Raw genomic sequence first — 14,086 nt, 5'->3', positions numbered from 1 at the left:
AAGCACCCGGAGTTAACACTAAATACATCGCAGGCTTCAGAAGCCCTAACTATTTTAACAACGATTCGAAAATAATATCACACATTTACAGCAAAATTACACTTCGCACTCGGTGTCCCTCGCAACCAAAAAACCATCCTCGAACGATTCCAACTAATCTCGCAATGGCATATTTTCGTATAATTTATATCAGTTCATTAGTAGTTGGTGTGCAGCGCCATGTTCCACGTCCACTTTGACAATCCCCCCGCCAATATCGGGAATAACAACAAAAATAAAAATAAAATAAAATGTAGCATAAACTTTATTAAAATAAAAAAATAAACAAAACGTGGTACTATAAGGTGAGGCTGAAAGTATCTATGTATTGTAATAGTTTATAGTTTTATGCAGAGCCGTGGGTGGATTCGCGTCAATTATATACTTTGTTTCTTCCTCTCAATGTATGTCTTTAGAAAGGATATATTGTAGGTTTCTGCATAAAATTATTCCACTATTGGGTGCTAACCTTACAATATAAAAATATAATAAAAGTGACAAAACAATGAGCAATGGAACTGTATGCAGACTACTACCATACGTGCAATATATTTTTGTAATATGGCAGAGTGTCTTAAAACTAAATAATGAATTCAATGTGAATCCATCAAAAAATTAAACTTGTATAAACTTAAACGTAATGAACTAACATAAGTTGGTACAATCACAAAGTAACGATGATGATATGATGTGCTTAACGATCAGTCGATGAGACATTAAATGCTTACAGTATGTCTATATTTCAGCTTTAATATAGCGCCTTAATTACGTGAAAAGTGAGAGAAAAAAACTACTGAATAAGGAATGGATATTCTAAGAAAAGCGATAGCCTATACCTAAGTCCATTTACACATTTAACTGTCATGCAATTAAAAGTTTAAAAGGTTCCTTTTACATTGAGCATTGCTAACAAATTATTGAAGACCTTGAAGAAATAGAGACAATAGATTTGAATAGACTGAAAAGAACATGTCATAAAGAATAGACACATTGAGTAGAAACTGTATTATCGGCGCGATCAGCTTATAGATGTACATCATGTACAACAGTGGTTCTGAACCTGTCAAATACTATATCTAGTTACCTTGCCTATCTTCATAATATATTATAGTCTTTTTAGATTTGTCATTATGGGATATAATATGTAAGGTACACATCTAGAACTACTGTTGTAGGGAAACAAAGAGGTGTGTCAGGACTCTGCCGTTAGTGTGGTATGCAAGTGTGTATGTAAACTCCCAACACCATATAATATGCATATAATAATAAAAACCTATGAACTAAAACAACCACCACCGTGTTAATATCAGTTCGAATTATATCAATATTGAAAATCGTTGTACTTTATGTGTCAATAATAATAATGTGTTTAAACAATCGTGCATTGTCTATTCGCTGTAATCAGTACTTTTGTGGGTAGATGCAGATCTTCCTAGCAATAAGAGCAGAATTCAGTTTGTGTACTGTTGGTCTGCGGCGATGTTCATTCAACCATAACAAAGTACTGATTAGCGGTTCCATGTCATAGACAGATAAATACAGCTGACGTGATGTGTTTAAACAGTTTTAACTTCTGATCATTTTCAATAACATTCGACTCTATAAAAATTATATAAATTCAACAACAGCGTTTTACTGACATCTGTCTAATTTTATCTTTATCCTAAACATCGAAAGCTTTTCTATAATCTTAATGCGCTTTCTATAAATTCTGTATTATTTTACAGCTCGTATTATATCTATCTTTGTGTTCATCTCCTATAGATTGCTTCTCTCGTGCCTTGAGTCCAGTTGTATGTCTGGATTGGTAGGGTCTATCGACCGTGAGATTAGTCACTATAGGAGACTATCGATACATTTTAATTAGGTGTTCGTAGTTTATTGTATTTGGTACAGCGGAAACAAACGAATGCTATTCTATCCAAGAGTGCGTTTGAGAAGTGTAGATTGCTGTGCAAGGAGGTGTTCAAATAAGACTAACTTATACAGTTGGCAAATGAAAACAAAACGGGGTAGTGAACAGGTAGCAACACTCCCGTCGCGGCTACGGAACTGAACGGTCTATAGGATCGAATTAGTCGTCGTGGACGTTAACCTTTCAAGTGGGGAGTGGTGCTGGTAAGGTTCTCCAGAACGGGAAGTGTGGAAGGATTGTCGGAGTGGTGTGCTTGGGCGACGGGCCCTACAGCCTATATGTAGGAGTAGGGTCCGTCGGTGAGGGCGCTGCACAGCAATAGTCAGGAGGCGTCGTCCTTGCCGCCGCTGCCGGCCGCCGAGCCCGTGTGCCGGCTCGACGGGTACTCCACGCCGGGGTCGAACTGCATTAGGACGAACACCTGCACAGGCAAATACCCTTCACGTATTAATTGTCTCACACTTGGTTCTTTAATAATGGTAAAGGTACATCCGCCGATCGTCCCTCGTAAAGATTACTAAAATAATACTATGAATAATAACATTATCCTAAATAAAGTCCAGTAAAAATATTTTAGTCGATAATTACCTGATCAGTAGGCAGCAAAGAGAAGTCATCAGGAGGGTTCGTGATAACGTATCGTTTGCTGCTCGCGTCGCAAGACGACGAGGTGTCGCGGAATCGGTACAAGCCGATACACAGCATCCCGTACGTCTTGAGCGCAGCCACGAACAAGTCCCCGTACTTGCCCGCCTCGCCGAACTGCGCTAGCGGACGGTCGTACAAAGAGATTTGGCCTACTCTACACCGATCCCTGGAAACATTAACATCGTGTTAATTATGATGTCACATTTATCACAATCAATTATTCGATGTGTACCAGAGGATTTTGGAAAATAAATATGTTGTGACGACCTAGCAAAACTTTTTCGAGAAACGTTCGAAGATGCTAAATTGTTGTGGCTGATGTCATTGGGAACGGACGTTATCATAAAATTACTTCTTAAATTTAAATGCAAACACTGACCAAGATCGAAACGAGGAGAGACAATTGCATTAGTGTGGAATTACTGTTAAAACTAAAAAAAATGTGGTACCTATTAGCTAAACTCTCAGGCGTGGAGTATCCTCCTCGGAGTCCAGCTCCCTCGGCGAGGATCAGCTCCAACTCTGGAGTGGCGCCGCCCGTGATTAGCGACCGAATTAGCGTTAAGGCATTCTGGTTGAAATAAGTCTGAAACAAACAATATCCCGTGTAACACAGATTTTAAATGCATCTAAAATTCTATTCCATAGGACATTACAATAAAGCTTAAAACTCTAGTGCTCCGATGTCTCCTCTTTCCAAGCTTTTAAATGCGTTTATCTATTACGTAATAAACTACCTACAGATATTTTATGCGATTCAACCCCAAAGCAAGTCACCTTAAGTCCAACATCATAAGAAAAACGTTTAATATAGTTAGTCTTACCGTGGACATAAGAGAGTCGAGCACACTGACAGCGAAGGCAGTGCCGCACGCGAACGGCTGCGTCAGGTACAGCTCCGTGTCAGGGTCGTCGTCATCGTCCTGGTCCAGGAACTGTACGTTGCTGTCGTTTACCAGCTCTGCGAACATTACCGTGTTTAGTATTTTTTCCACAGCAAATGATATTTAATAATTGTGAAGGGGCATGAGAATGGTTTAGTTGGTGATTGAACTCACCAGTAATCATAGGCACATTGGCACCATACACAGATCCTCTCCTCTGCAGCAGCACCGGCGCGGGCGGCTGCCCGGGCGGCGGCGGCGCGTTGCTGCTCCCATTCGTCCCCACCCCCGCACTCAGCACTCCTATCGTGTCGTCGAACGTCATCGCTTTGATGTTCAACGAAGCCAAGATAGCTTCCTTGTCCGCCAGCGTCGGGTCATCGTTCGATGGCACCTTCGCTGATAGGATGCAGCACATGTCACACAAGTTCACATTCACTGCACGCAAGTCGGCCCGGCTTAGCGGTGAACCCTGAAAAATATAATAAATGTTTATTACCTACTTAAAAGCAATCTCTTTCTCGTCCCGTTCACTACAATTTTATGGGTGTGTTCTATTGTAAGCTAACAATAATGGGAAGTTTTAAATTGATGGATTTTACTTCATGCGGAGTTTGAACGTTTTTACGATTACGATCACGTTAATAGCTCTTTATGGTTGGTATTTCGATCTAAGGGCTTAAGCTGTAAAAAAACGAAAAACAACGACATTTTTAAATGACAGATGAACTTACATTCAAGACAGAAATCTTTGGTAGATTCTGTAACATTTTCCATTCTCTTCTGATATATTCGACGCTGCCCACGATGACCACGTGCTTCAACTCGTGGTAGTGGAAGTTTGAAGCCCTGAGTGGCATCACCAAGTTTCTCAAACCTATTAGAGGTGAATCGGGGTCTGCGAACAGACACACTACTACGTGGCCGTTCAGAACTGTCATTGCCGCTTGGTTTCTGTCCTGTAAATTAAATATGCAATTTTAAATCGTGTCTCTTTTCTACCGGAATTCGTCTAGACCAAGTTTCATGCTAATGGAGTGAATACGTACTAATATACAATCTTCCAAGTTCCTGGCGGGGCTCCAATGGAACATCCCAGTGGAGTCGTACTTCATTTCAGTCTTTTCGAAGTCGAAGTCTTTCGACTGGTCATCAGCCATGCCCGCGGGCAGACTGACACCATTGCTGTTTTGGTTACCACCACTGCTTCTACTCGTTGGCCTGTACAAACAATGGGCTTTAGAATGGGCTATCACTAATAAATATCGTGTTTTCTAAATAATGTCTATCGTGATGCTCATATGTGTTCGTGTCTATGACTTTTTACAGTCGTTTGGATTTTTATTATAATGTATTATTGTTGTTATCAAAAAAATATGTTGAAATTATGGAGTGGTCCGTATTGTGCTGAACATATCAATTCACCTTTACTGTTAATTTTATAATTTTGTTTATGATGCTCAGTTTAAACTATAAGACAGAGGTAGAAAGTACAGAGAATAGGCTGGATAGATATGTTTTGTTATAACTAAGTAGGTACTATGGGTGACTTTATGCGTAAAAGGTATGATTGCTAGTAGGTATTGTAAGTCAATGTGGATTTTAAAGATCTAGTAAACCAAATGAATAAGGACAAAGTTAAATCTATACATAATTAATTTGTAGACGTTTTAATCTACAGGTGATGAAAAAAGCTACGATTTTGTGTTTTAATATGTCGAGGAAAATATAATCTAAACTACGATTAACACGAATGCATACAGTAGGAATATAAAGTGTACATAAAATATAAAGTGACATAAACATGCTGTAGTTGTGTGCCGTGCTGTTTTGAAATGCGATACATTGTACGGTTTAAAATAAATCCTAATAGTCCAACTAAAATGTTTTTCTAGTGAGGCAAGCACTACTGTCTACTGACTTAAAAGAGATAAGTCTGCGACTGTCTGCATCACAGAGAACATTTGAACTCTGTAACGTGGAGTACGTGGGCTACGTGAACCCATCGCGGACTTAACTCGTGAAATAATAAGATTCTCATTGCAAATCTCAAACTACTGATAATAAAATTATCTAACTGAATAATATTTCAATTACATGAGTTTTTTCACTTCGTAGGCAAGGTGATAGGCCTGGTAATTGGTATCTTGATCCTGGGGATTCCTGTAACACAGGGTCAAAGAGTCGTCTCCGTTTCTTTTTTCAATAAATAAAAGTGCGTACAGACATAATACTTAACATTGTGCTTTGTGCACGTCGTGCTAAATAAAAATTAATAAAATTATTCCGATAACAAGCCGCGATAGATAAAGAAATTATAGGACAGAAGGACAGGCTTTTAGCTTTTATTTATTTATTTTTAAACTCGAAAATATTTAATGGTTCGGCGCACTATCAATATTGTTATAGGAAGGTCTGAAGCCGAACCGAGGTCTAATCAAAATTATATTCAAATAAAATTAATACATAGATTGCTTGGCTCCAGAGTAAGCTACAATTATAGCATTTACCAGAAAGTGATACATGATAAAAAAATATTTATTTTCTTTTTCAGTAATTTCCTTTCTTGAAAGACAACTGATATTTATATGATTTTTAAATCATATTTTGTTTAATGTTGTCACTGATGCCAATTATCAGAGTTAAATTTCTTCATGTACCACCTCTCCCACATTTACCAGGGTTACATATATTGGAAGGAGGTACGATGTCAGTATACTCACGTGTCCGGAGGTGCTCTGTTGACATTGGGTTTCACCTTGTTGACCTGTCTCGTGGTGGTGGTGTTCATCAGTTGGTTCGCCATCGGAGACAGCAGCGCGGTGGGTGCTGCGCTTCGATGGTTACGGTTTATTACTGAGAAATACACGAACATGATTACTACCTCCTCTCATTTTATAAACAACAATAGTTTTTCTTCACTACCTGCTCCTTTACTTTCGGATAAAAGTTTATTTTGTGTCTATAGTCACTTCTATTGTGCGCTAGAACTTTCCATATTTTTGCGTAGTCTTTGGGGTCGAGTGTTTGTCATTTGGATTCTACGAGTCGATCAGTGTTTTACACAAAAATAATTGCAAGAGCGGTGCATTCGGTTTGTAATGTTTATGTTCACTAATAGTAATGTTAAAACTCGCTATAAAGATTTATATTTTCGAAAGAAATAATTATGTTATAACTCTCTGACAGAAATTTTCTCTATTTTTATTCTGGAAAGTTGCCAAACAACACGAATGAATTGATCGTTAGTTGTAGCTTAAAATACATATTAAATTTATATTTAAATAATACTCACAACTAGTGTCTTCCCCCCTTTCTCTTGCAATTTCACCTGAAAAGCAATTATAAAGGATTTACGCGAAAATGTATGCAGCAGTAAAATGAATATAGCAGCAATGTTTGGGGCTATTGCATTTATTTGAAAAAATAGCTGTAATTTAAGTATTTTGCAATCTTAACGGTTTCAAAATTCAAATGTTTTCAGAAGCATGACTTTAAAGGGATGTTTTCAATTGTTTTTAAATAAATTATTACTTTGAATCAAATACTACAACAAAAGCATAAATGTAAGGTACCCACATAGCATTCACTGTAGCGTTGCCAGTTGTGGACAAATTATACTATATAACAGAATCTAATGGAATATTTCTTTCTACACATAATGTAAAGTTTTGAAACATTCATAAAAATGATTCTTATCAGATTGCTTCATTTTGAAATATAAGATCTAGTTCTGGGGCATAACATTAGCAGCGTTGTCCACAAATTGGCAATTCTAATAACAATTAATATGGTAGGTATATTCATCATTCGGACAAATGCAATGCCATGAGATATTTGCAATGCACGGCAGAGGGGTACAAACCACAAATGATAATACATCCGCTTTAGAGTTTACCAAGAAGCACAGATCGATGAAGAAATTCAGTCTTCGTAACCTCATTACTCAGTAAAATAGTGAATGCGAAAGTAACATAAACAAAACAAAATGATTTTGATTCGTGTTTAATACAATTTGGTTAGTTGTAAAACTTCAGTGAAATTTAGTGAGAGGCTTTTAGTTAGAACAATCGCTCGCTCGAGCGACCAGGATCGTGTAACTACGTCTTAGCCGGGTACATGCGAGATAAGCGCATAATCCCAGAGGCATCCCTGCCAGTTGTCAGTGCTCGCTATGAAATAATGCGTGACAAAGCAACTAGGTGCACGGTACCTTCCGGTAACCTAGGACGAAGCACATTGCTGGTCGAATGGTTTAGTGGGCCGATGATTAAAAGAAAAAACGAAAAAAAAAAACACTCGGCCCTCTGAGCCTGAGATGTACCTCGAACATGGACCTTCTTGGGCAACTCTGGCGGCGTGAAGGTGGGGGGAGGATGGTGATCATCTGCAAAACATCAGCACAAGTTCGCATTCCACTCCACTCAGTAAATACAGTACCTACAGCACATCGCGTTATATAGTACAGCGTGTGGCTGGTCTGTCCAACATGACTGTTATCAGTTCAAATATATCAAAGAATCGGTTTCATCTTTGTATGCGTTCGAAAGCGATAGCGCCGGGGCTTCAACACGTACGGGTCGTTGAACATTGCCTGCCACCGTGGACGCGAGCGATTATCTCACAATTAGCATTTAACAGCACATTCTGAAGGAAGCTTCAAAGTTAGCCGAAGATGAAACCGATGTACAAATTAAATACATATCAAAAAGACAAGGTTACCATAAATATAAACTCTACATCTAACTAATTACAATTAACATTCCTACACCACACATGCAACAAACATAAAAGCTACACACGACACACAAAAACCAAAATCTAAACTAACTATTGGACAAGCTCTACGTGCTAAAATATTATGTTTCACTGATATTAAATGGTTTTATCGACCCTAGTATATCATGACTAATGTAAAGGGTATGAGAGTATGAGAATATGGAGTGATTAAAATGACGTCGAGCGTACTAAGAACTGATGGCTCAAATGAGAGTAATTCAAATATTACAGGGATGTGATTACAGTAAGGCGAGTATACCAAATCGTTCGGCCGATACTGACGCAGCAGCCAACGACTGCGAAATCCTCACGGTACTATCGAGGCGGGAGCATCTAATTAAAACGTTCCCTATGCAGGGTTTCATTAAATAATCTTTTCCAACTTTGTAAGCGTAATAAAAATTACAAATTAACTTCATTTAAAAACACTATTACTTCACAACATCAATATCAGAGGGTCTATGTCGATGCAGAAAATCAGGGATTAAAAATACTCCTAGAAAAAATATAATATTTTGAGATAATTATAATAACAACAACACCAAAATAAATAAACGACATCACATAATGTCTCTCGATGTTTTAAATATCTGCTAATAGAGAGGCAAACATCTAACTGCTGTATAAATGCACATATAGAAACGTATGATAAGACAAGACAATGATAAACAGGACACAATATCGCTATTGGCGCGGTCGGTGGCGGCGGCCGGGAGTCTCCCCACCCCCGCACTTCGCTTATAAAACATCACATTGACATTTACACTGAATTGTATACACATTTAGGTTACGTACTTGCCCTGCCAACCATCTGGACGGCTCGTACGCCCTTCCTGAATGTAGCCACTGAACCGAGAAACAATACGTTTAAAGCTCACTTTAGTTACTCAATTATAAACACATCCTGCTTCAATAGTGGGTGTTACAGAGGAAACGCAAAATACAGGTATTTATGCAGACAGAGATGCAAAGCTGATAGTTCTCTTTGAGTAGGATACAATTGATGACCACGCAATTCAAGTTCGACTTCTGATTACTAACGCCCAAACTACAAACTCAATATATATCTTTGAAATATTTCATAAACAGTAGCTAGAATGATAAGTTTGGGTGTGAAAGTAACAGAAGTCTGATTTTCCTATAGGGGTTGCAGACGTGAACAGTGTTTTTACTTTGAACAGTATCTACCCTATAATCGTCTTATATTAAGCGAGCTGTAGTTAATATATAGTGTCTTAGCCTAGCTGCACTATACTAGCTGCGTGTGTCGTTTAATCGTGTATTAGCGTATATTGTAGCCCATATTCCTTTGCCCATAGCACATGGTTAGTTGATGCAAACAAACTATACTGTGTGTAAGGTACGGTAATACGTAATATTTGTCTTTCGTTTCCGTACCGTCGAGACAAGCACGGTACGTATTAAGACTTTGTTTCACCATCCCAGTCTGCATCATCATCATTCCGACATCTGCAAAAATCCAAACACTGACAAATACGAATGTATGACGCTCCTAACTCAATGATAACATTGTTACATGAATTTGGTAGAATCAAATTCTGTGCGATGGAACTAGATGTCGTAGCAATAGAATTTGATTCTGTCAAAAGCGTGGATGAATGTAATGGAGAGTGACTGTAGTTAAGTTTCCTTCCTGCTGTTAGTCACTGTCGTTAGCACAGACAAGCCGGAACTGTTGTATAAAGTCTTTGTCCTCCAAAGCTCACTCTCGACGCGGGGTCATTTCTAACAGCGCATTGTGATTTTCACTCCTTTTTTTCTGAGACATGCTTTCGTGGATTCACAAATATATATGTATATATATATATATCTAAGTGTTTCGGGGCATAATGACGGTGCACTTGCAGTTTGCGATATTTAGTTCTACTTAATATTTAATGTTTCATGCAATGTACTGTCTGTGCTGGGCTCTGAAGTGCATCATAGCAATTGTGTTCAACTCTCGTTGAAGGCATCTAACCGCCTGCGGTCCTGACAATTTTGACAAGTGACTGCTTGTGTGATATATATGTACAGTTCCTGATTCGGTATGTGAATGTTGCGATATTGTATGATGCACTAAATCCTCTCAATATCGATACAATCAGAACAGAGCGGAAATTCTCAAAAGGCATAGAAAAATGGTGAAGTGTCGGAGTGCATCATATCTTGTGGCGGTATTCACGAGCGAGCGGACATACACAATGATCGCTAAATTATAGGGTGTGAACGAGCACGGGTCAAGATAATGCCTTGCAGCCGATCCAGTCTGTGAGGTACGGACGCAACACCACTAAAGCAACTCAAAAATTATAGACACGAAAAATAAATATCGGAAAACGTCAATTTGTGAGGTTAGGTGTGGTGCAAGTTACCTATGTCGGCTCCAACCTTCCGCTGGTGCGCGGTCACTAAAAGTTTAGCCGAACAAGATTCATTAATGTCTCACAAATAGAAAGTAAACAGTGTGAGGTCGAGCGAGTCTGTGTCGACGTGGCGCCCGGGGGCACAGCTTCCTACATAGTTACAATACAACCAATACATACACAGTGTAGTACTTGTACTTGTGAACAATATCTGTACTCGGACACGTGTACGTGTGACTCATACATACAGGACACAATTCGTTACAACATTTAAATAATTCCAGAAAGAATGTCACAGAATAGTATAATATTATGTTTAGTAATTATATAGCTCAAAGATTTTGTTTGTAATAGGACTCTAAAGAGATTGTCTCGCTAAGTTTCATTAGAGGTGTAATGATAGTAATTCAATGATCTTACAGTTTTTGCATTTGCACTTCTTGATCAAGGTCTCGTCCTTGATGTCCTCGTGGCACGCTTTGCAGTAATACCATGCTCTGGAACAAAAAAAAACAACGATGATAATAATGCCAACAGAGTTTGAGTAAATTCATATTTTCTGATCTGTGAATTTATGATCGAAACTAAAAATAAAAAGAAGATAAAGTCACTCGAACCTTTTAACCTCATCAGCGGATTGGGCAATAAAGAATCCCTGCGTGTTGGCGTGAATCTTGGCGGTCCTCGGGTTGATGGAGATCTTGCTGTCGGCACCTTCCTCGCCCTTGATCTCGATCGCCAGGAGCAGCAGCTTCAACTTCGTGAAGCATAACCTGCCACGAGATTGTGATTATGTATCCGCTCACTGCTCTAATATTCTGAAATACTTTCTACAGCATTGTACTAGTCGTAGCAATCTCGAATTACTCTATCATCTAAATCTACATTTATATTTGGTACTGTATGATATTTTCATATTGAGTGAAATCAGGTGCCTATAACGAACTTATCTTTTGGATTCTAGTGAAGATTTGTTTCTTGTACCTACTGTTGTAACATAATCAGGATCCATCTTGACTTTACGAATTAACTGCTTTTCAAATTACTATACCAACATGCTCCTGATTCTAATATATAACATATATTAGGATATATCTAAACATCAACAGGAATAATAATAGTAAACATACATACATGCGTTATCTAATATCTACAGTGTAGTTTGTACATTGTGTGTGGTGTTCAGCGATACGGTGCACTACATAGATACATGACGAAAGCGATTGTAGGAGAATGCGATTTTACAGTAATGCCAGCAATGATCCCAAGTCTACAATGTGCCCTGAGTCTCATTCACATGATCTCTCTGATGATGTTTGTGTTAATAAAAAATGTGCCGAAGCCCACAAACATGTGCATGATAATGATAAAACGAAATGACAGTTTATTAACAGTTTCTTCTTTTACTGCACTGAAGTAATTTCGTGGAATTAAAATTTAATTCATCAAAATAAAATTAAAATCTATCCGTGTAATAATGCTAATTGAAATAAAACTAAAAGTGATCTACTTATATGAATGTGAACTTTAAAATATGAAGGTTGATAAATTTAATAAGATATCGTCACTAGACGACTGATATAATGTCCGTACTATCGACTCGTAATGTAATCTAAAATACATACCGCTAATTTTCTAAAATTTTACCCATTCAACATGCACAATCTATTCTGAAAAGTAGAAATCAATTTAGTTCTAAACATTTCAACCTACTCGTGCCTAAAGTTATATATTGATCAGTGCACACTCATTCAGCTAGGATTAGCGGCTTGGCACACAGTGTCTACGGTGCGGGGTGCAGGCGGGGCCTAAGGATCGAGGGGGGTCTTACTCGCTCGCTTGCGGGAAGGTCATTCCCGTGAAGGAGGTCGACAGTGTTTCGGTGTACATCTCGCAGCCAGTACCCTGCAGGTAATCGTTCTGCCAAGCTTGAGTGTCGGGGGACTGCAATCAACCAATAGGAGACGCTAAAGCTCGTGCTATGTTAGTCATAGCGACCTCCTCGGAGGCTAACGTGCCTTTCCTTCGAAAACTCTCCTTCTCTTCGACGCCGTCTATATGTTTAGAGATCTATGCACAGTTAGTATTTCATAATCCTATATTAATTCTAATCTAGTTTTAGATGTTACCAGCTAATAGATAGTTATTCAGTGCAGTACCTATGATAATGAAATCGGAAAAAACATTGATATTTAAAATCACAGACCGTAAGCTCGCAAACCAAAATGAAGTAAAACACTAAAATGATAAGCTATGCGGATTCGTATTCGGTTAGTGACGATTGTCCTGTAATCACGTATGGAATGCTCAAACACTTGTACAGTATCAAAGTTTCGTGTGTGACTTTGTCTCGTGTCACGTTATTGCAAGCATTTCGTTCGCTGCTAACTTACTCTGCGGCGTGTTTGAACGGCATCCCGATAAACGTTACACTTAGAGTCTCGGTGTACATCTCCATGCCGGTACCTCGCATGTAGTCATTAGTCCATATAGCCATGTCTTGTGACTGTGAAAACGCCGCATAGAAACGTTAGAAATTGGAGTAAGTTCAGAGAGCGACAATGTCTGTTGTCCGGTCAGTGGTCGAGCGAGTCGGTCTCTGAAAGTACTCATACATCTATAACATAAAATAGCTAATGCAAATTAAAAAGAAAGCTGACCGTCTTGAAGCTCCTCATCGCGAAGAGATTGGCCATCATGGTGGAGAAGCCGGGCGCGAGGCAGCTCTGCGCGATGAAGCCGAGCTTGAGTTCCGCTAAGCAGATCACGTCGTCGCCCTGCTTCCAGTCCCATGACGGAATGTTCAAGAGGTAGGCCTGGAATATAACGAGCACAGATGATATCCAACTATCTATAATAGTAATTACGGTAAGGTAAGTAGTATTGAAATACACAACCAATTAAATACATACATAATTAATAATAACAGGTACGTTCATAGATACGACAACTAACATACTACAGGCACATACAATGAATAATATTATTATATCCATGCTGTTGATTTTGAATATGAAATTTTACCTTATTATGATATTGCATAAGCTGAATGATGACTCTGATGTCGTCAGAGTAATTCTTGATAGAAATGACCCTCATGATGTTGGCGGCGTCTTCCGCGTCAGGATCTTGACAGTACTTGTTGGCTAGCACCAGGCACGCGTCTGCTTCATGCACCTACATCATCGAATTTTATTAAAGTGCATAATAATTTTTACGTTTTATTAAGCTTTTATTGCAGAGCAAAGAAGTCAGATTGCCAATTGTGAAAATATTAAATTAATTTTGCAATCCAAATAGAAGAAGAATATTTAAACTTTAATTAAGTAATCGAATTGTGAAGACTTGCTTGAATTGAATTGCTTGCATTGAGTTTTGTTATTAATTGTGTGAAGTTACAGCAGAGTTTTGTTATTTTCATCTGCGTTAAGCAAATAGAGAATTTGTTTTAAAAA

The 14,086-nt window shown here is 38.4% G+C and overlaps 1 protein-coding gene across 20 annotated transcripts in view; it reads right to left on the bottom strand.

Moving 5' to 3' along the window:
- Nucleotides 1–286: 286 nt before the first annotated feature.
- Nucleotides 287–14,086, bottom strand: part of slo (calcium-activated potassium channel slo) — a 64,898-nt gene continuing 51,098 nt past the window's right edge. For 6 of the 20 annotated variants that reach the window (XM_076115235.1, XM_076115229.1, XM_076115237.1 and 3 more), the window contains exons 10-27: nucleotides 13,656–13,808; nucleotides 13,292–13,447; nucleotides 13,025–13,137; nucleotides 11,249–11,404; nucleotides 11,052–11,128; nucleotides 10,641–10,676; nucleotides 9,664–9,735; nucleotides 7,811–7,873; nucleotides 6,782–6,817; nucleotides 6,210–6,342; nucleotides 5,584–5,649; nucleotides 4,536–4,707; nucleotides 4,221–4,445; nucleotides 3,661–3,958; nucleotides 3,427–3,563; nucleotides 3,052–3,188; nucleotides 2,543–2,768; nucleotides 287–2,375 (exon numbers count right to left, since the gene is read on the bottom strand). In XM_076115235.1, the coding sequence (XP_075971350.1) occupies nucleotides 2,277–2,375; nucleotides 2,543–2,768; nucleotides 3,052–3,188; nucleotides 3,427–3,563; nucleotides 3,661–3,958; nucleotides 4,221–4,445; nucleotides 4,536–4,707; nucleotides 5,584–5,649; nucleotides 6,210–6,342; nucleotides 6,782–6,817; nucleotides 7,811–7,873; nucleotides 9,664–9,735; nucleotides 10,641–10,676; nucleotides 11,052–11,128; nucleotides 11,249–11,404; nucleotides 13,025–13,137; nucleotides 13,292–13,447; nucleotides 13,656–13,808 (2,355 nt within the window). In that variant the 3' untranslated portion in view covers nucleotides 287–2,276. Of the gene's footprint in view, nucleotides 2,376–2,542; nucleotides 2,769–3,051; nucleotides 3,189–3,426; nucleotides 3,564–3,660; nucleotides 3,959–4,220; nucleotides 4,446–4,535; nucleotides 4,708–5,583; nucleotides 5,650–6,209; nucleotides 6,343–6,781; nucleotides 6,818–7,810; nucleotides 7,874–9,663; nucleotides 9,736–10,640; nucleotides 10,677–11,051; nucleotides 11,129–11,248; nucleotides 11,405–12,462; nucleotides 12,576–13,024; nucleotides 13,138–13,291; nucleotides 13,448–13,655; nucleotides 13,809–14,086 lie in introns of all 20 variants that reach the window. The other 14 variants (XM_076115230.1, XM_076115238.1, XM_076115233.1 and 11 more) reach the window with 10 other exon arrangements.

The sequence above is a fragment of the Anticarsia gemmatalis genome, chromosome 6 (assembly GCF_050436995.1).
Source record: "Anticarsia gemmatalis isolate Benzon Research Colony breed Stoneville strain chromosome 6, ilAntGemm2 primary, whole genome shotgun sequence".
Taxonomy (NCBI): Eukaryota; Metazoa; Arthropoda; class Insecta; order Lepidoptera; family Erebidae; genus Anticarsia; species Anticarsia gemmatalis.
Note: the sequence above shows the minus strand (reverse complement) of the source record. Positions and strands in the feature narration are given on the sequence as shown.